A 22966-nucleotide genomic window follows, 5' to 3' on the forward strand; every position below is an offset into this window, starting at 1 on the left:
AAATGCAAAGGAGGTAATACAGCATATTATGATATACACCATCACTGATGCACATTAGAAAGTCTGAGGAGAAATGATATATTCTACTTCAGGAAATCTGAAGAAGGTTCCTAAAAGATGATGATATTTGAGCCAGTCCTGAAAGATGAGCAGTGATTTAGCAGGGGGATAAAGAGAAGGAAAGACACTGCAGGCAAAGAGAATAGCATGTGCTGAGACAGGAGAGATATCAAAACATTGTGTAATGTGATTCCGTGGGGGAGAGAGCATGAGCTGTGGAGTGGCGGCCAATGATAGATGATAGTAATGAGATATGTGAGAGACAGGTTATCCAGAGTATTTTTGTTACTTCATAATAACAAGGGAAAATTGATCTCCCGGTGATGGGGTGCTGTCTGGTTTAGAAGGTTTCAGATATGTACTTCATTCAGTATGTTAACTGGCAGAATTACAGAGGACGGAGAGATTCTGGACAGTAGAAAAGATATACTGCCAATAAAAGGATTCTTAGGAGTGTGTAACAACAAATGTTTGGATCCATCAAATCATTAATGCTTTTCTCGGTGAAAAGAATATAACATTTTAGGTGTTATAAGAGAGCAATGTTCATTTTTTATTCTTTTGTGATTAAAACCAATATTCTAGGGAATACAAAACCTAAGCCCAACTTCTTCAAGTTCTGTGACAAATGTTAATTAAGGATCAAGAAGTAACTTGGTTCCAGATGATTTTACAAACGACTAATGATTTCTTTGTTTTAATCTCTTTGGTTATATATTAGGTGTTACCTTTTAGAAATCTGTAAGGTCACAAAAGAAGAAATAATAGCCATTCTTTTAATTATTTGCAACATACTTCAACTTTGTACTATAAAATATTTGAGGTCAAGACTTTTAAGGGGGCTAATGTCAAGGCCAAGTGTGTTTCTGTCTATTTAAAGCTGTGTAGCAATGTTTCAAAAGGTGTATTGACTCTTCTGACTATTTTGGAAGATGATTATTTCAACATAATTCATATCAATTAATAGATTGCTTGGCTAACGATTACAAAATAGTAAACATAAAAATGCTAAGGATTTTAAAAAGTAATACTTGACTTCTGTGTGGTGTTGGCAAGATCTGAAAATTGAGCAGAAAGAAGCCAACGAATTTCAATTGTCTCCTTACATCATTTATGTTGGGGTTAGGGCTAAATATGAAACACATGTTTACATCCAATTCATCTTCAAAAAATATAGACTATAACTAAAGTTTCCCATTGGGGATAAATGTTTTTTTATTTTTTTTAATTCTCTGCCCAGCACCCCCCTACGTGTTTTGTTTTTGACATAACATTCATCCAAGGGACCTGAAAAAAAAAGTTAATATAAATCCTCAATCAACTGCATCATTAATACTTTACCTCTAAATAGGAGTTCATAAATGCATTTAATAACAAGTTATGTGAGATTTATCAACTACCAAGGAATTTGGAGACGGTATTAACTACACTGAGAGGAGCTGAGATTAAAATGCTTACAGTCAAGGGAATTAGTTGATAATCATTGTAGAGGGCAACTATTATTGTTATGGTTCCTAAGCTAGAAAATGTGAGTTTGATCTTTTGCACACACAAAAGTTCACAAAATGCTTTTAATAATCTATATTCTGTAGTACTGTGTGGTGGATAATGCACTAGGTTGTTATAAAATTTATGTGAACTTTTATGTATACAGATGTCAGATCAAATACAGCTTTTATTAATAATATGTATTTTAAACTTCCAACAATAAAAAAGAGGCCAAGAAGTTAAATACAATAAAAATTGAAATATTTATTCTTTTGGCTCAATAATGACGTAGCTCACCATTCTTTTTAGTAATAGCAATTCCCTGCATGCAGTTCATCAATACACTACAAGTAAATAGTTTTGTAAAATGAGTTAACATTAAATTTTTGGTTTGTGCAAAAAAAAAAAATTATATAAGTTTAGGTAATTGCACAACTTTGCCATTTTGTTTATGGCTAGAAAAGACACAACCCAAGTTATATCTCTAATAGCTTTAGTGCAGCAGGAATTAAAAAAATAAGACTAGTCTGCATAAGCAAATACTACAAAAGTTGAGTAAAAAAAACCTTCCATGAATAAAGGGTTATATTGAGGCAACCATAGTTGGTAGAAAATGATCTAGGATTAAGTTTTTGACCAATGTATCTGCTATTGGTATGGTAGAAAATATAACAAAGAAATCCACAAAACCCAGTGTCTAAGTTTTATTTTAGGAAATTATCCTTTGAAAAGTCTTATGAATTCAAAAGTTTGGAGTTGTGATTAAAAATAAAAAGCAAAAGCATAAAGTAAAATAAATTGCCATGTCATCAACCTGAAAATAATTTTCTTATGTACAAAATGCAACAAATAAAATTGATCATATTTTTACATTATTTATATCTAAACAAGTTTTGGACATATTTTTAGCAAAATATGAAGTACAGGTTTTGACAATAGGCAATATGTCATATGTTTCCTTGAAATCTAGAGAGAGAGAGGCACCACACAACACTGAAGTTAAATTAAAAATGCAAAAGGAAAAGTGCTTTTAAATAACTGCAAGCTATTCTGCTTGACACACTGGACCGAGAGCTGGTTGAATTCACTCTACCACCAACATGTGACTTCTTCTTACCAAGACTTATGAAGAATGGACTGAGTAAAATAGAGCAGCATAGGCAATATTAACATGCATCAGTGACAATCTTCAAACTATTTATGTTTAATGAATGTTACAGAATATATCCCTCTTGGAAGCTTGCAAAAGACAGATACACTGTGGTACATATTTGATTTAATAGAAGATTTCTTTATCAGGCTGTATATATACTTATATATATATAGATATATATATTTGCCCAAACATGCACCACAGGAAAAAATAACTATTTACAAAACAGAGGGTGTTTAATTGACATAAAGTGTCAGCTTTGCTAAGGGAAGAAGATGGCAAAGCAATACTGCAGCAGAAAATGGAACAACTATTCTAAAGAAATACTTTAGATATACTATACCTTTCTGGAACAGATTATTAGATTACTTTTTTTTTGAAAGCATTTAACCAAAATTAAATATAGAGCTCTGGGACTTGGAAAGAAATCTGCACTTGCTGAAACAGAATACTCTACATAAAAATAATCCTTTAAAATTAGAGTAGACTTTACAGGCACATAACTGTTTAAATATAAACAAACATAGCCTGAAATGCTTTCAAAATTAAAGTTATCTAGAAAGTAATGGAAGTACCTGAAATTATTGACATTAGAATTTTGTTTCTGGTTTTGAACTAGAATTTCATTTCTCAGACAAAATATTTTTGTCTGATTATTTGAGAAACTTCTGGGGTAGGAATACAGGGATCATATACTTTTTTCTCAACTTAAACCTCATTTACAAAAATAGTGACACAGTATTATGAATAAACTATAAATTAGGGACCAGGGACAGATTTTGTAAAAATATGGCAGATATGGAAGTTAAAAATAGAGCAGATGCAACTACTGTACTAAGGGTGTTTGGTGTAGTTACAATGATCACTTTGCACAGCTATCCCTACAGTCTAGGCAGCCATTGAGTTTCTCTTCAGCAGTGTCAGCTGGTAATGAGAACAGCAACCTTTTGTCAATGTTGATACCCTGACTCACAGAGTTGTAGTGACAGAGCGGCCGGCCACTGTCTTGTTATAGGCACTGACCGTGAGTATTTGTTAAAAGTCAGTTTGGCATAGACCTCCTCTGGGAGTGCAGTTGACACATAGACTTTACCTTCATAGGCTGTAAACAATTGATTACAAAGATAATTCTTTGTTTCTTTTTACTTTTGATTTTCCCTGACCTCTTTTCCTTTGCTTTCTTTTTCTGGTTTGTCTTTCTCAAACTTTTCTTTGTCTGGCTTTGTTACACTGTCATAGGAAGGAGGAGAGGTGGTAGAGGAACTTCCATCTGTTTTTTCTGGGGTGGAGTTCCCATTTAACTTGTCCATAATCATGTCTTCTTTTATAGGTAAGTCAACCCTCCCTTTGATTGCCTCTTTATTATATCTACTTGAAACTTTTTTTAACCTTTGCTTTAAAAGATAACATCTGAAATTGCGCTGAATGATAGCAGCAGACACCTCCTCTTGCTTGCGTTTCAAAGTGGTTGTGATGGGCTCATAGGAGACTTTGGATGGGTTCGATGCCATGAACCGGTCCTCCATCTGTATTCGAAGGGCGTCCATCTCTCCACTCTCACCCAAAACACGCTTTGTAAAGGCAAATAAGATGTCGAGGCAGTGAATCCGGTCGCCACTGACCATGGGCAGATCCATGGCAATGAGCTGAACTTTGTTCGGTTTTGCTATGAGAAGAGGAGGATCCAGGGCAGCTGCAAAATCAGAGAGCTTGGAGAACTCTATAAACTGGGTCGCATCAGGATCAAACTTCTCCCAAACCTCGTAGAACATCTCAAAGTCATCCTCACTCAGGGGCTCTGCACTTTCTTCAGTAGCAACACTGAAGTTCTCCAGGATGACAGCGATGTACATGTTCACCACAACCAGAAATGATATGATGATGTAACTGACAAAAAAGAAGATCCCAACAGAGGGGTTCCCACAGTCTCCTTTAACTGAGCTTCCAGGGTGAATTGTGTCGGGGTCACAGTCTGGAGGCCCACTATTAAGAATAGGTGCTAGCAGTCCATCCCAGCCAGCAGAGGTGGTAATCTGGAACAGGCAGATCATGCTGTTGCCAAAAGTTTCAAAGTTGAACATGTCATCAATTCCAGCTTCCTTTTTAACATAGGCAAAGTTGGACATTCCAAAAATGGCGTAGATGAACATGACCAGGAAGAGCAGGAGGCCGATGTTAAACAATGCAGGAAGGGACATCATCAGAGCAAAGAGCAGCGTGCGGATCCCCTTTGCCCCTTTGATCAGCCGTAGGATTCGGCCAATCCTGGCAAGTCGGATCACTCGAAACAGGGTAGGGGACACAAAATATTTTTCTATCATCTCAGCCAGAAACATGCCTATGGAAAAACACAGAAAACAGCTAAACAGTGAATATCCTATGCTTACGTGAATACTTTATCTTTGCAAGGTCTATGAAAACAACAGATTTGTTACAAATATAAACCTTTGGTAAATATTTGGATCTACTCCATAATTTAGCAATTAAATATTATATTGTTATGTAATTCTTTCAAAATGTCATAAACCAATATGGATTTTTGCAAAATCCAACAAATTAAATACTCTCAGATAGTGATAGGACAATTTAAGTTTATATACACCCAATTGCTATGAATAGGTATCCTCACATATGAAATCTGCCAGTTACAAACAAAGGTTGTTTCTGAAATCTCCGACTATATTATGTTCTATTTCTAAATACCAATGTTTTTCAGTTAGAGGAAAATGAACAAGGCTGTTAAACTTTAGATCTACACACATTACAATTCTCAGATCTGATTTCAATATTACACAGCTCTCGGCCTTGAGGGACATTCCTACAACTGCACTTCTCTGTAATGAAAGCATTCTTACCTACAATGGAGAGAATAACCACCACAAAATCAAAGATGTTCCAGCCTATGGTGAAGTAGTAATATCTGAGGGAGATAAGCTTTAGTACAAATTCTCCAGTGAACAAGATAATAAACACAAGGTTGATCCAGGACAAGACTAGAGTCATGTATTTGCTCTGATCATCAGTTTCCACCATCATGGTGACCATGTTCAGGCAGATAAGGATCATGATGCTGATATCAAAGACTTGTCTGGTTACAAAATCAAAGACCATTCCTTGGAATTTGTTCTAGAAAAAGAGAGAGAAGAGAGAAGGTTCATATACATATTTCATAAATAATGATACAGTGAAATTGCAGTGGAAGTTCTTCCACAAGTGGCCATGAGATGTGTACCCTTCTCACATACCACAAACAACTCTGTGTGCTCCATTTCTCTTCATGTTTAAAAAAGAGAAAGAAATGAAAAAATTTCATATGACAAGAACAAAACATAATTAGTTTAGTTTCTATGAGAAAATAAAACTGAATAAGGCATAAACTGGTAGCAGTTGGCTAATCATATGTATGGGCTTTGCTTGACTTTAAGAACTATGATTGTTTTTACAAAAAATAATGATAATTAGTAATGATAATTTACAAAGTAGATTAATATAGGCAGACTTGTAAACGAATAAATACCCCAATTCATTTTTCAGTACTTTAGGACTGATAGGGTCTTCTTTCCACCTCTCTCTCCTGCAAAATATGTCAATCATTTTCTATTTAATTCTACCTCTTCTACTGTGATATTTCAATCACTTTTGGTAAAGCAGGATTATGCTCTTTTGTATACCCTGTACCACCTCCCTTCAACTCATACCCAGCTATAACTACTCTTAAAAATACGAAGTGAAGTCATTTATAGGATTCATGAGACCTTGTCAAATTCTAGCAATGACAAGCTTTATGGTTTTGGGTATATTTACCTTTTGGGGGGCCCAGTTTTCCAATTACTTACTCATCTAAGAGGATATATGAGTTAGAGTACAGCTCTGTGAACATACAACATCATTATTATGCCTTTCTATAATTACAAAGCTCTACAAACTATGCATTCAAATATGTCCTTTTTGTGTATTTCATGAAACTATGCTGATGACATGCTTTTCTTTTCCAAAAAGGTTAAGTATTTTTTAGTCATAAGAATAAAGAGAACAAACAGCACAGCGCAGGGCCATGGGCATCAGGTGGGAAATCTGAAAAACTCCATCTACTTAAAAAGCCAAGAAGGTGCCTGTAACAAGATCAGAGGGGCAGGAACCCAGCACACTGTTGGTTGCGGTAGGGGTAGCAGGAGCATTAAGCCTGCTTGGGAAGCAGTTATCGAGAACCCTTAGCTGGAGACTTTCAATTGACAAAATGTGAAGAACATTTCCCCACTTTAAAGAACTTGGTAATTCTTGTTGTCTTATTGTGTGTAGCAGTTGCGAGTTGTGTTGCACAATATGGACTTCACAATTAGGCCATATTATGTATTGGTGATGTCACACAATATGTTCTCATCCAGAGCACTGCCCAGTTTCATCATATGGAAATAAGGCTTTGGAATGCTAAAGAAAATGAGTCATTCTTACTGCTGGCCGAGGTATGGGTTTCTGAGGTTTTTTGGATCCAAGCTTCTTCATTGCATTGTAGTATTTTTTCTGTTCCTCTGTCATAAAAATGTCCTGGCCTCCAAAGTAAAGACATAGAGTAAAATTGGTTACAATCTCAACATGTGTTACACCGCACTTTTACCAAAATATTTCTGGGTCTTTCCTTTAATCCTTTCTCAGTTTGTAAATGGATTATTATCCTGTTTCATACAGATTTATATTACTTTTTATATTTATGTGAAATTCTGATTACTTTAATATTATGTAAAGCCCATAATCACATAAAACTCTGATTAGTATAGGATCTTAATTTGATTATATTATGTTTAGAAGGAGGATCAGAGATTTCAAATATATTTTCATGAAAAAAAAATGTTTTCTTAGAATATTTCACTATTGACAGTTTTGCTTCTTTATTCAACAGCTTTTGGGCACTTCCTGTGTGCTAGACAATGTACTGGGTATCAGAATTACATAGCTATACAAGACACAGTGTCTATATGCAGAAAAAGCAGTACAGGCACTGCAGAGATAATAAATTCCAAGGCTCAGAAATGGACTTTATGTAGGAGAGTACCCTTAAGCTAGACGTTAAAGATGGTTATGGGTTTGCTAAACAAAGAATTCCAGGAAGAGAAAATATTCTGTGTGGAGTCAGGAAGGTAAGAGAGCATGGATTGCTCATAAAAGGGCAGAAAATCCATGTAGTCATGTGAGTAGCAAGTGATTATGTTGATGGTGGATGTGCAGTGATTGAAGAGTAGGGAAGTAGATATAGAAAATGTGTTATGGGAGTAAAGGAAGCTGAAAAACTAAGTGGAGGTAATTCCCGAAAGGCCATAAGCAAGGGTAAAGCATTGTAGGCCCAATGGCGGTTTTGAAGCTGTAGTCACATTTTTAGGGTCAGAAAGACACTATAACGGATTTGCAGAGGATGAACCTAGAGAGAGGGCACTGATTAGAGTGGGAATCCTCTGCAGCTGGACTAACAATGTAGTGAATGGAAAAGAATATCAAAATGATGCAAGTCTATCATGACTACAAGTGTCCATATATGACAGAGAGAAACTCAGAATAGAGAAAGGCAAGAGTTGAGAAATACTTATCTTCTTTTTCTGTTGGTTGAAGTTATCTATGATGACACCAATGAATAGATTCAGAGTGAAGAATGACCCAAAGATGATAAAAATGACAAAGTATAAATACATATATAGATTTTCTTCATATACAGGCTGAAGTTGAACCTAAATAATATTGAAAATATTAAATATTTTATAACACAAAAATACTTAAACTAAATTAACAATTCAGTATTATTTAATATAGAGCTATGTTTGCCTTGCCCTGAGTATTCTGCAAAAAAACAATTTTTTTTTCAAATTGGTAGGATGTAGTTTAATGAAAGTTTGTAATTTTTGTGATTGTTCTTGCATCTGTTTTCCCATTGTGGCTTATTCATGCATATGATTTAGAGTAAATAACAGTTATATAAACAAGGAAAACATTTTGTATTTATTATTATTCATATATTTTTTCTGCAGTATTTTCAATTTGGGTTTGGAAATGCTGGCTTGGAGATATGACTTTATCAGCAGAGCATCAACTTCTATGAGGAAAATTCAGCAAAAACTGATATGTTCTAAGGAATTATTTTTATTCCTATTTTTAAAATTGAATTTCCCTGAAACTTGCTTGCTTTTATCATGATATTTTTGGAAGCTGCTTCCGAGGCCCTGGTTTATCATATTCTCTAGAGAAAGGGAAAGACAAGTTACTTCCCCAGTGAGCATTTTCCCTCAATCTTAAGAGTCTCATTTACTGGATCAATTTTATGTCTTCTAATTCATGCAGATGGATATCTTTTTATGTTATATATATATAATATAATACACATGACAACCGAAAATTATCTATATTAAAGTGTACTGTCTTTTAAAGATCATTTCTACATATAATTGTAAATGTTCTGGTAACATCTAATATAAAATCCCAGGCTTTTCAGTTAAATTAGCACAAATGTTCACTATGAAAAATCTAATAGCTATAAATAGTATTTGAGTGAACTTACATCTCGTGAGTCAACAGCTGCATACATAATGTCCATCCAGCCTTTAAAGGTGGCCTGTAAACAACATATATTTGATTCTGTATAAAAATCTAATCCAAGAATATGCATTTTACTACAGGAAAATATGATAGTTATTATGAATAACTTTTTGTACAATATTATGAAATGTTCTATAAAGACATTGAAGTGAATTGAATGAAAACATGAAACTTAAATAGAACAAGACTTTATTTTGAGTCTGGAACTGTTTTCATTGTTTTTCTTGGAAGGTTTTCCTTTTTTTTTTCCTACACTAAAACTGAACTAGAGCTTGATTCATAAAACTCCCATCTCAGTCTCAAATTCCTTTCATACCAAAAGGTAAGCTCTATGATTCAAACCTATGTCATGTTTAAACACAGCTCAGTCATTTTTATTAATAATTATTGATTAGTTAGTATACTGTCAATTAAGTAAAAAATATTAAACATTATACATTTTGAAGTTCACTCCATAAAATTTGCATTTCCGCACAATTTAAAACCATACTTTTTAGATGTTGGTGTTATTAATTATATGGCTAATAATCCATACATTAAATTCATTACTACAATATATATTATTTTAATATATTAAATTATTCCTTTGGGAACGATTGCCGCAAAAGCCTAGAAATACTCATAGCTCAGTAGTGCTCAATAATATAACAAGAAAAAACCAGAAGCAGAACTATAAAATCACATGAAAACACACTAAAAGCTGAACACTAGTGAAAATACATTATAAAATAACCGCAAAACATCTTCCTTACAGTCAAGTTTATGATACAGGTGTTATCAACCACTTTTGTCAGATATTAGTCATTTAAACAAAAGAATATCAGAGAAATGATCTTACTTGAAACATTTTGAAAATGTTTTCAAAACTCACACAGTAGCCACTTACCACTTGAAGCAGTGCGAGATAGCCAGCACCAACATTATCAAAGTTTACTTTCACATTTTTCCACCGAGCTTGTTTGCCAAGAGCCCGACAATCGCTCAAATTGTTGACTTCACTAACTTCAAACATGGTACCCGTTGTTGCGTTAACACAATGGTAGAACTTGCCAGCAAACAAATTCACACCCATTATGCTAAATATCAGCCAGAAGATGAGACAAACCAACAGCACGTTCATGATAGAGGGAATTGCTCCAACTAGAGCATTCACAACCACCTAGAAGAGGAAATGAGGATAAGGAAGCTCACAAACTGTTAAAATGGAAACCATTCCTTTCATTTATTTAAGACTAAAATGGGTGTGGAAGGAGTTAAAGAAAAATCTAGGTGCATAAGTTGTTTCTTCTGATATTTTCTAAGACATATTTGTAAGGGAAGACAAACAATCACACAACAAAAAAGCTAAAGGATTTAAGAAAAGCAAAACATGTCAAAGCATGAAAAGAAAGAAACAAAACCTGATAAAGTAAGATGGAGTCAGAAAATGTTTGTATGCTGGAGAAAAAAAGAAAACAGAAAGATACATTAAATATCGACAGAAGAAATAATCATCATTCAGCAATATATTTTAATTTTTAAGTGTTAATGAATGATTGATGATTTGAAAATATGATTAACAAACCCTTTACAAATAAGCAAAGTATTAATACTGCATTAAATCTGTATCTTCAGAACAAGTTAAGTTTTCATGGCTATGAGAAAAGGATTAGGAGCTAGCAAGGTGCTTTTTTTGTCCCTATTAGTAAATCTCAATTCAAAAAGTATATTAAATTAGGAAATGAGGTAGAATTTATTTCTGAACATAAAAGTACTAAATATATTCCCATTATTATTATTCAAACTCTTTTAAATGTTCATTTTGGGGCACATGTTACTTCACCAGGCCCACCTATTTCATTAAGGAGAAATTAAGTCACATTTCCTTTAATTAAATTCAGAAGAAATTAAGATGCATTTTGAAATATCTAGGGCTGTCAGCCATATCTTTTGTTATCTAATTTAATCTAGTTTACATTGTACTACGTTGTTAAGAATTTATATCAAGTGAAACTATTTTAAAATACTGCAAATTTTATTTTAGAAATCAACACCAAGGAATTTTAAATTGAAATCACAACGTAAAATCTAAAACTGTAATAATTTCATATGCTACTTAAATTTTATTTCTTTAGAAATTAACTCAAATATACTTGTCAGGTTTTTTGCCACTAAAAGTTTTAATAAAATGACCTCCACAAGTTCTCTTAACATCATAAAAATTAATGATACATTTGACCATATTTTATCATTGGAATGTTAATTCTGCCATATGACTGAATTGAAAAGGACAGAATATTTTTTCAGATTAGAGCAAATATATATATTTTTTGTTTAATTGCTGTATCCCCTCAAAAATAAATTATTAATATGAAACCATACTACCAACTGATGGCTTAAGTAATGTCAGTAATGGTAAAAAGCTGGTAATTTTATATATTTTATTTTATTTTGTGACATTATCAAGTAGCAGTGGGATAAAATTATAGTGTAAAACCAAGTATTTATTTGCTTGCAGTGATATGAAAAATCTGGAGAGTGGTTTCATTCTACCCCATGAGTGAATCTCAGAGTCAAGGCCAAAGTATTTTTATTGCCCAAACCAACCACCCCCTGAGATAAAAGAAAGCCCTATGACCTAGAACAAATTCAGTATCCATGTGTGTTTGCAAACTAGATTAAACAAAGCTGACCTTTGTGCTAAATAGATTTTGAGGGCTGTTGCAAGTCAGTATGTATACAAGTGTGTATTTTGTGTTTAGATGCATACAATATGCACTAAGGGAGGGAGCTGGAGAGGAAAATACAAGTGCTATAGAAAAAGTGAACCTCATTCAGAATGCTCACTAAAAATGGAGATCTATAAAACAAACCCCAGGGGTAGCCTGCAGTGTTTAATTATCTTAACCCCCTATTATGTTTGCTTAAGAAATATAGATTTTGTCAGAGGCTACAATTTTGTGTCGTTTTCTTGTACAACAGCTATTTTTATCACTGATATTAGTTAAAAAAGTAAAAGCACACAAAAACCATTTTACTTTTCATTCATTACCATTAATTTTGGAGGAATCAAACTACCTATTAAAGAAGAAAAAGACTCTCCTAGGGTAAATGTCAGTAGTAAATATTCTTTTCAAAGTGTATAAGCAATGAAGAGAAATCAATAGCAGCACACGGTTTACGGATGTTGTGGAAACATCTTTGAACTTTCATCATAAGACCTGGACTCTACTACTTGTTCTGCCACAAATGACTTTTTGAGTACCTGTTTCAATTTCAGGAGGCTAGGTTTAGTGATCTCTAAGATTCCTACTCTGAAATTTTGTAATTCTATGAAATAAATTTCAAAAGAGTATGACACCCATTTGTATCTAAATCATTACCTACATTAAATTTTGATATGAACCATCAGAGAGCTTTTATTCTTCTTACCCTCATGCCTTCAAATCGGGATAAAGCTCTTAGAGGTCTTAAAGCTCTTAGTGTCCGGAGGGATTTGATGGCACCAAGTTCTGAGTAACCAAGAGCAGTGGCTACCAGGCTAACCAAAGAAACCTGCAAAAAGAAAAGTTATTAATCATCAGTCTAACAAGAAATAAACTGCTGAGTGAAGGCATAGGACATGTTATTTATTCTTTAATGACAACCATATAAAACTTCAGACATATCTTGGCAACTTCCATTTTCCACATAGTGGAATCATCTCACGTTGTGAGCCTCATCTCCTACTATTGCTTTTCTTACCAGTGAAATGGGAGTCCTTCCTCATTTTTATAAACATTTGTAAACTCCTCCAGTTAGATATTTCACCCACGCAGCCCCCTTTAACCTGGGCATACATACCAGTAATGATTCAGGATTTGGTACAAAAGCCATATCCTCCAGGTGCCATAGATCTGTGCTTAATATAATTGATTAGAAGTATTTCCCTCCTGAATTTATGTAGCATCTTGGTTTTGCATAATAGAGGCATTTGCCATGTAATAGAAATAATACATCCATTGGATGGCTTAAGGGCTTAATTTCTTCAGAAAAGGGCTGTTGGAGGTGGGTCTAAATGATTCCTCCCCTACAATCTTTTGACGGTGGGTGAAAAGAATGATCTTTTCAAGAACACATTGTATAACGCTGACACCAAAACCAGAACTGAGGCTTTCAAGGCAATTGGAGCCATTGCCCCCTCATTGTTGAACGTGGCATTCGTCTCATTTATTGAGCTATTCATTTCTCTCTAGTGTTTGCTGTCACAGAAGACTGGAAAGATAGGAAAGGTCATTAGAGAACACATGGGCTTCTATAAAGAAGCTGTTAAGCTTCTTTATATTTCTGAAGCTTCTTACTGAAGACTTTCCTTATCCTCCTAACCAAGCCCTTTATATAAAGATAAATGGCTGCAAGTTTTTCAAGACCCTAAACTGAGCTTCATGCTTTGAAAGGGAAATAAAAAGGTAATGGCCAGAACCCAAAGGTACTGGCACATTAGGAAGTTGTGGGTTCAAAGGCTAGGGGGCACCCACCACTTGCATTAACCACCTCAAACTGAGTGACTGTGTGTGTTGCTAGAGAAGCTGGGCGTTACTGAGTTGTCCTTGTAGTGGACCTCACATCATCTTGTGTAGCATAAAAACTCACTTTATTGAGTTAATTATTCTGAAAAAATATTCTTTAAAGGCAATTTTGAAGTAAATAATTTTAATGATTTGCAATATAATTAAAATTTGAAAATATCCCCTCTGGGGAAGTTGCTTTACAGTTGCAATGCTCTTTTTCACTCATGATCTCTGTCTCAAAGTAGTCAAATGACTAGTATAGTTGAAGAAAAAGTAGTATGGGGCAGGTTCATAACTGGAATTTAGGTCTTCTGTTTTCAAGTTCAGTGTTTTCCACGTCGGCAACTTTGTCCCCAACCTTTCAATGCATAGTCTAAATCTTCAACTCTTTTGTGCCAAACACAAAAGGCACTCTTGGTAATATATACAAAGGTGTAACAGAAATCCTGTTCCAAAAACTAAATTTTTAGTACAAATTTACATGATTCTAGGTAACTCACTACACAGAAAATACTGTGTGAAATTGTCTATGCTACATGTTTCAAGGGTGGTTTAGTTGGCATTCACATTTTTCCATATTCCTATGGCACGTAAGCTGAGAACGAATGGAATCATGCAGGAGGGATTGAAGGTTCTGAAGAAGACACTGGAAGTTCTGTGACTGGTTAGTGAAACAAGTGATATGAATTTATTTTCCTTAAAATGACTAAATACAATTTTTAAGGTTAAAAATGTATGATTACCTCCATATATTCAGATAATACATCCAAAATCTTACATAACTTTTGATGGCAAAATCAAGAGGCATTCCCATTAAAACAACAAATAAAAGAATATGCCTACTATCAACATTATTATTTAACATTTTCTTAGAAAGGAAATAGGAGCTATAAGAATTAGAAAAAATGAAAAAGTCATTAATTGTAGATATATTTTTGTTAACCTCTAAAAACAAAAACAAAAATAAGGGAATAAAGTGAAAACTATTATAAACATTAATACAATTATTTTAGGTACTAATATATTTTTATTTCTTTACGGTCTGTATAAGTATGTTTTGGAACTATACAAACTTTAAAATATTAAAAGATTAAAGAATAAGAATCTAAGATATTATTATTTGAAGATGAAAAGCAACTAGAGAAAAATTTATTCTTATACTAAAACCAATTACAAATCTGTAATAATTAATGTCATATTAGTAGACAAATAAATTAATAAAACAAAATAAAATTAAATTAGACCCAAGACATACCAAGATTTAGCATGTAGATAAGAGTAACACTTTGAATGAGAGGTAAAAACAACAACTTAAATGAGAAACAATTTTGAGGAAAAGAATATTGGAGCCTCCCCTCACACCTTACACAGAGATAAATTCCATAGTGATCAAAAATTAAAACAAAACAAAAATGAAGAAACAAAACTCAAACTATAAAACTAGAAATAAACAAGAAAATATATTTTCATAATCTTGAAAGGAAATGGTCTTCAAGAGCATGAAAGAAACCAAGAAGGGAAAAAAGACTGATAAATTTGACTAAATCAATATGAAAAATTTCTTCATGACAAAGAACAAAATCCAGAGACAAAAGCCCAAACAGAAAAAATACTCATACCACATGTGACAAGTAGTAAATTTTCTTAATATAAAAAGAAGTCTTATAAATCAGTGACAAAAAGGTCATAAAACAAATAGTAAACATGTAGATGTTTTTAGACTTTCATTTTAATTTGTTTGAACAAACATTTAAACTCCCTATTGAAATTCAACTTGAAAGAAAGCCAATGAATACAAAGAATGTGAGAACAAAGAGGAGAGTTTAAAAATTATGGATATTAATATTCAAAATACATAAAGAACTCATACAACTCAACACCAAGCAAATAACAATCCAATTTAAAAATGGGCAGAGGAGCTGAATGGATATCTCTTCCAAGAAGACATACAAATGACCAACAGTTATATGAAAAGATGCTCAACTTTACTAGCTATTAAAAAAATGCAAATCAAAACTACAATAAGATACCATCTCCCACTTGTTAATATGGCTATTGTCAACAAGACAAGTAACAACAGGTGCTGGAGAGGTTGTGGAGAAAAAGGAACTCTCATTCACTGCTGGTGGGAATGTAAACTGGTACAGCCATTATGGAAAACAGTATGGAGGTTCCTCATAAAATTAAGAATAGATTTACCACATGATCCAGCAATCCCTCTTCTAGGTATTTACCCCCAAAATGTGAAAATATTAATTCTCAAAGATATATACTCCTGTATTCATAGAAGCATTATTCATGGTGGCCAAGACAGGGAAACAACCCAAGAGTTTTTTGATAGATGACTGGATAAAGATGTGGTACATTTACGCAGTGGAATACTACTCAGCCATAGAAAAGAGGAAATACTGCCAATTTATAACAACTTGGATGGACCTTGAGAATATCATTCTAAGTGAAATAAGTCAGTCAGAAAAAGCTAAGAACCATATGATTTCACTATATGTGGTATAGAAAAATGAAACTCATAGACACAGACAATAGTATGGTTGTTCCCAGAGGGAAAGGAGGATGGGAGGTAACAAAGGTAAAGGGGGTTAAATATATGGTGACAGAAGATAATGTGACTTTCAGCGGTGGGGGCACAATGCAGTATGCTGATTATGTATTATAGAAATGTACACTTGAAACCTATATAATCATATTAATGTCCCACAATAAATTTAATAAAATAAAAATAACAGAATTCTGGACTATAGAGAGCATAGGAATGATTACTTTCTCACCCACACAGAAACCCAAGTACCTTCAGAAATCAAACTGTGCCAATGAGCTCTCGAAGAGCTCTGGGCCTGGAGGCACCAGTTTCCTCTCATAGAGGGAGGTAATGGGTGGCACTGAAAAGAACTGATTGACAGTCTCTCTACAGGAAAGCTGGACACTCTTGCGTCCTCTCATTCACCTCTCTTCGGCTCTGCAGGAGAGCAGAATGGAATAATACACCTTCACAACGTGCAGAGTAAAATCTGTATCTGCAATAGTAGTCAGAACATAGAAGCAGTGATCTACATTATGAGACCACAAGAGCCTCTTCAATATATAATGAAATTGAAGTTTCTTTTATTAATAGTACCATAGCATTTAAATAGCATGTGGACTAACTCAATATTTCTTAGAGCAAGGGCACCTGGGACTTGAGATTGCTACCTGCACACCTCCTTCCTTCCACCCCAGAACAATCCTGTTCCTCTCTGCTAGGCAGCTGGAAAAAATAGGGCTCAGCTAGTGGTAAGGACCAGATACAAAGCTGCCACTGAAGCGGTGGCAGAGGGCTGGCAGTGAAGACAGGAGGTGAGGGATTCTGGGGTTGGTGGGATTTGGTCAGCGGGGATGGGTGAGGTTCATGGCAGGAATGGTGTGAAGGCTATCTAATGTCTGTGAGAAGTAAAGAAAAATTCCTGTACAATGTCAGCCAGGAGTGAGAGCTCCTTTTTATGTAAGGGGAGCTTGTAGCTCAGGAGCGCCCTCTGCTTTGGACATCCCCTCTACTTCTCTCTTCTGCTGTTACAGTTAATTTATCTCTAACTTTGCACATGATTAAAAAATCCATGATGCTTACAAGCTATATAAAAGCATGTATCTTGGTCATCGTGCCTGGTTTTGTTTGTTTGTTTTGTTTTGTGCGGGTGGGAAGTGGGACATAAACTACATACTCATCTCTGGGGAACGGATGAGTGAATTCTGGAGGTGTCCTGCTGTAGACTGCTAACTGGCACTCAGGGCCACGGGTGCCACAGGAATTCCATTTAAGTATCACAAGCACAGTGGTTTAAAAAATGAGGACTTTCTAAGTTTACTCCTTTGTCTGAAATTCTATAATTCAGTAATTTCAATATGATTAAATCAAAATAACCCTATGTTATTCATGCTGAAAAGACAAATCACAGTATTTTTACTTATGAATGCATTATCCTTAATCAAGTACACTACTGGAAAATACTTCTGTTTATGGGGTATGTAACTATGACTCTATCATCAGGTTTAATAATTTGGGGGGTATAGGAATTATTTTTGTCATTTTACATAGTGACTTTCCTCATGTACAAGATTGGGATCATAATAGTAGATGCCTCAGTGGTTGTCGTGAAGATGAAATGAATTAAGACGAAGATTAGTTGTTGTTAATATACAAGAGAACCTTTATCTGCCTCTAATGTCACTGTTTAGAATCCTAGCTGATGAGCTTGTTTGGTATCCCTCAGGAAGGGCTTTAAGAAGAGAAAGAGCCATTAAGAGCCATGGACATCTTTTTTCTTCTTCTTCTTCTTCTTTCTTTTTATTCTCACCTTAAGACTTTTTTTTTTTTTCCATTGCTTTTAGCGAGAGATGAAGGGAGAGAGAGAAACATCAATGTGAGAGGGAAACATTGATTGGTTGCCTCCCATACATGCAAGGACTGGGGATCATGTGTACCCAGACTGGGGATCGAACCTGCAACTTTTTGGTTATGAGACAGTGCTCCAACCGACTGAACCACACAGGCCAGGATGCCATGGCATCCTACTATATGTGGTATTTGACAAAGTTGTAACTGGAGGTAGGAAGAATATTTAATAAGCCATTACTTGGTTCAGTTAGCCATAATGATGTTAGTGTTAAAGGGGAGGCCCCAGACCCCCGATTTATATTTTAGTTTGTAACATGGAGAATTTGGTAATTGATTGGTTGTGAGGAGTAATAGAGAAGGAAAGGCTGAAGATGACATTTGCTTTAGGTTTACAGATATACTACCATCAGACTAAACAGGGAATTCAGGGAAAAATACATGATTGGAGAGGAAAGGTAATGAAGGTACCCATACAAGAGGAGTAAAAGTAGGTACTATCTAGGAAGCATTTAGAAATGTGGGTTGTGATCGGACTAGAATTAAAAACTTAAAATCTCTGTACCTTAAGTCATGATTTTTTAAAGAATGGAATATAGAATTTTATACTGTTAAATTAATAGGGTTATCTATTTAAGGCTGGCCAGTGAGAAAGTTTTATTTTTTTTTTAATTAATGATGTTAAAAGAGAGTTAAATACTTCTGAAAAAAGGAATAGATTGAATCATTCCCACTAGGAGACATTTACAGAAAAAGCCAAAGCATGTGAGACTGTATACCTAGAAGTATGTCTGAAGAGAGATCAGAAATTGATATGAAATGACAATAATTTATAATTATTCTGCTCCTTTGGAAGTTCTTTTAAGTTAATATAATTCTCTTCACAAAAGCTCCAGCTGAACAAGGCAAGTATGTACATAGCAAGGCATTTTATTGTTTTCAATCACCACCATGGACTGTAATGTGGGAGCTCTCTGACTAGTGCAACACAGTATTTCAGATAGATCTGTGCTCTACTGCGAAATATGGGGCAAAGAGCACAGTGCTGAAGCAAGGTACGTATGCAACTTACTAGATGTATGACATCTTTAAACCTCATGTTTTCAGTAGCAACACAGAAATAATAAGACTGACGTTACAAGATTGTTAAGAGGATTAAAACGTATCTTATACTTTTAAAAGATATTGTTAATAAGTTTTGTATTGTAGTGGTTAGGAGCACAGTCATTAAAGTCAGACTACTTGGGTACAAAATCCATCTTAGCATCTTACTAGCTATGTTTACTTGGGTAAGTAACAACCGTTCTTTGCTTTAGTTTCCCCATCTGTAAAAAGAGAGTGATTATGGTTTCTAAATAATAGTTTTGAAGATTAAATGAGTTAACATATGTAAAGTGTACTTCGCAGTAACTTTACACAGTAAGCCTTAAAATAGTGTTATTAATTTTCATTATTATTAAGAAAGGCTCTTAATTAGTGCCATTCCCACAGTAAGTGCTAGGCATCCTACTGTGCTACTACTAATAATTCTGCTAATAATTCATTATTGAGGATGCCACTATGTCAAGAATAAATGTAATGCAGGGACTTCTAGATTCTAGAGGCTGTTGGCAAATGGAAATACATATAAGATGCAGAAAGTGTCCCTATTCTGCTTCAGCTCACCTCAACGGAATAGGTGGTAAGGGCTCTGAGCTGCCCTTGAACAATCAGCAAAAAAGGTTCATGAGTAGCAAACTTCATCAAATATCTTATTTCAACCATATCAGCAACTGTGCTGTCTGTCAAGTGGAAATCACTCGTGGGAAATAAATGTTTAATGATGGTTGAATCTTTTACTAAGAGCACCTTAGCAAAATTTAGAACCAAATTTTAAATTGTCATGAAAGATGTTCACATGGATTTTCTTGGAGACGACATTTATGCGAAATTTGTTAAGGATCACAAAAAATCTGAATCTTTTTCAATAAATGTGATCATGTATTTAATTTCTTGTGGGGTCAATAATAGCATCTGTAGTACAGCTTGTGTAGTTATAGGATAGCATACTTGGTTTTTATATGAAAACAGTATTTTTTGACTTTTGAATACATATATATATATGTGTGTGTGTGTATATATATATATATATATATATATATATATCCACACAGAATCGGAAAAAGTGATCTACTTAGTGTGTATTCTGGCAGACAAAGGCATGGATTAAGTTGTCCTACTTCATTTTAACCTGAATTATCATACTTGCTGTCTCTATCTCTTCATCTGTTCTTTCCTCAATCTTTCCAATATTGCTATACTTCATCCTTATCAATTCCATGTGACAACTCTTATCCGTGACATCAGTGACCTTTATTTTGCTAAATAGGTTATTTCTTAGTACTCATGTCACTTGACTTCCTTATAGCCTTTGACAAAACTGATCAGTCCTCCTTTGGAAAAAACCAACTATCTTCTCTGATTTTCTGTGACAACATCATGTATATTGTTTTTCATCTAACTGCTACTTAATCTAATTTACTGGCTCCTTCTCTTTTGCCCAGCTTCTAACTGTTGCGGTGTTCCCAGAGTTTGGTCTAGGCTACCTTGCCAACTTGCATTCTCTGTCTAGATGATCGAGGTTCGTGCTTCAAATGACATCTATATTCTGATGACTCCTAAAAATCATAATCAGGTCTCACTTCTCTCCAGAGTTGGAGACTTATATAAAATTCCACATGTATTTTTGAATATCTAATTGGCATCTCAAACTTAGTACATTCCTCTTCCACCTACCATCTGTTTGCCCTGTCAAACCTGTTCTTCTGATCATCCCCATTTCAGCTAATAGCTTCATTCTCTACCCATTTGTTCAAGCCCAGGTTGAAAGAAAATTTGTTTGTCAAATCCTCCCTTTTATTCACACCACACAACTAAGTCCATTGCTAAGTTTCATCACCTCAGTCTGACACACTTTTCTCTTTCCTAGATTATCAGCACAAACCCCTAGTTGGTCTCCCTGCTTTGACTCTTCACCAGATGTGATCACTTTGAGACTGTAGATCAGATCCCTGCAAAGTCCCCTCCCTGAGATTCCCATTGTAACTTGGATTAATATATAAGGAATAATAATATATACAATATATAGTAAATCATGGCCTCTAGGCAACTTTCTGAATTCAATTTCTATTATTCTTGCCTATGTTTCCTCATACACAAGCACAATAGTTTTTGTTCTGTTTCTTGAGTGTCCTTGTTCATACTCATTCCAGGGCCTTCAGATTGTTCTTTTCTATTCCTTAGGTCTTTGAATGACTAGCCTATTGTTGTAGACTGAATGTTTAGGTCCCCCCCCCAAATTGATATGTTGAAAATTAACCCCCAATTTAATAGTATTTGGAGGTGGGGGCTTTGGGAGGTGATTAGGTCATAAGGATTAGTGCCCTTATAAAGAGACTCCAGAGAGCTCCTTTGTTCCTTTATCCATGTGAGGTCACAGCAAGATGCTATCTACGAGCCAAGAAGCAGGCTATCCCCAGACACTGAATCTGCCAGCACCTTGACCTGGAACCATCCAGCTTCCAAAACTGTGAGAAATAAATTTATGTTGTTTATAAGTCACTTAGTTTGTGGTATTCTGTTACATCAGCCCAAATGGCCTAAGATACCCTACCTCATCATTTACCTTTGCAAAGACACCTTCCCTGCGTCTCTAGCTAACATGCACCCCCACTCCCCACTTTGCAGTCATTCTCCCTCATTTTATCCTGTTTTATTTAATAACAGTAATCACCATCTTTTATCTTATTTTTAGATTTTATTTGTTTATATTTCTACTATCTGTTCTATACTCCCACAGAACAGGGATTTTCAACCAGTGCACCGCAATAATCTTTAAAACATGCACTTGCTGACTATTTAGTCAAGGACTCTGACCACTTGTCCTTTAGATTGTCAAATTTTAAAAAATGACAACAGTTGGCACAACAATAGCTGTCTAGTGTGAATAAATCAAAATTAGACCTATTTTTTTGGTCAGATCAGCCAAAAATATTTCTCGAGTGCTGCACATTTTAGTAGCTTATGTATGCCATGAGATTAAAAAAAAAAAAGTTTGAAAATCTCTGCCATACAGTATAAGCTCCAACAGAGCTTACTCTGTCTTATTTATATCTCCTTTCTCTAAAATAACATGTGACACTTAAAGTGCTCAAAATATTTATTGAACAAAAGAATGAATGTTAGGAAGTTGGACAGATAGCCCATTCCAATCTACTTTTTTTTGTAGATAAGGAATTAAAGAGAGTATTTTTTTTTACATAAATAAATGTCTCAAGGTTTGAAAGTATATTTCTTCCGGTATGAGGTACTTCACTTATATCAGACTTTTTCTTTTCTTTCTCTTTCTTTCTCTCTTTCTTTCTTCCTTCCTTCCTTCCTTCCTTCCTTCCTTCCTTCCTTCTTTCCTTCCTTCCTTCCTTCCTTCCTTCCTTCCTTCCTTCCTTCCTTTCTTTCTTTCTTTCTTTCTTTCTCTCTCTCTCTCTCTCTCTCTCTCTCTCTCTCTCTCTCTCTCTCTCTCTCTCTCTCTCTCTCTCTCTCTCTCTCTTTCTTTCTTTCTTTCTTTCTTTCTTTCTTTTGTTAGCTTTCTGAGGCTGTTTAGTTTTGTTACTGCAAAATACCTGATGGATCATTGAAGCCCTTTTAAGTATTATACTTGTACTTCCAAAAATAATTTTAACTCTACATTTACATTAGCCTAGTAGTCTGAGAACAAGTTGTTGTCTGGGACTACAG

At 34.6% G+C, this 22966-nt stretch overlaps 1 protein-coding gene across 1 annotated transcript in view; it reads right to left on the minus strand.

Annotated features, from left to right (window-relative positions):
• Positions 1-3179: 3179 nt before the first annotated feature.
• Positions 3180-22966, minus strand: part of LOC150022145 (sodium channel protein type 3 subunit alpha) — an 85295-nt gene continuing 65508 nt past the window's right edge. The window contains exons 20-26 of the mRNA XM_090280397.1: positions 12692-12814; positions 10167-10439; positions 9243-9296; positions 8281-8418; positions 7154-7258; positions 5557-5827; positions 3180-5039 (exon numbers count right to left, since the gene is read on the minus strand). Of these exons, the coding sequence (XP_090136523.1) occupies positions 3844-5039; positions 5557-5827; positions 7154-7258; positions 8281-8418; positions 9243-9296; positions 10167-10439; positions 12692-12814 (2160 nt within the window). The 3' untranslated portion in view covers positions 3180-3843. The remainder of the gene's footprint in view (positions 5040-5556; positions 5828-7153; positions 7259-8280; positions 8419-9242; positions 9297-10166; positions 10440-12691; positions 12815-22966) is intronic.

The sequence above is a fragment of the Furipterus horrens genome, unplaced genomic scaffold (genome assembly GCF_987537825.1).
Source record: "Furipterus horrens unplaced genomic scaffold, mFurHor1.1.pri manual_scaffold_1, whole genome shotgun sequence".
NCBI lineage: Eukaryota > Metazoa > Chordata > Mammalia > Chiroptera > Furipteridae > Furipterus > Furipterus horrens.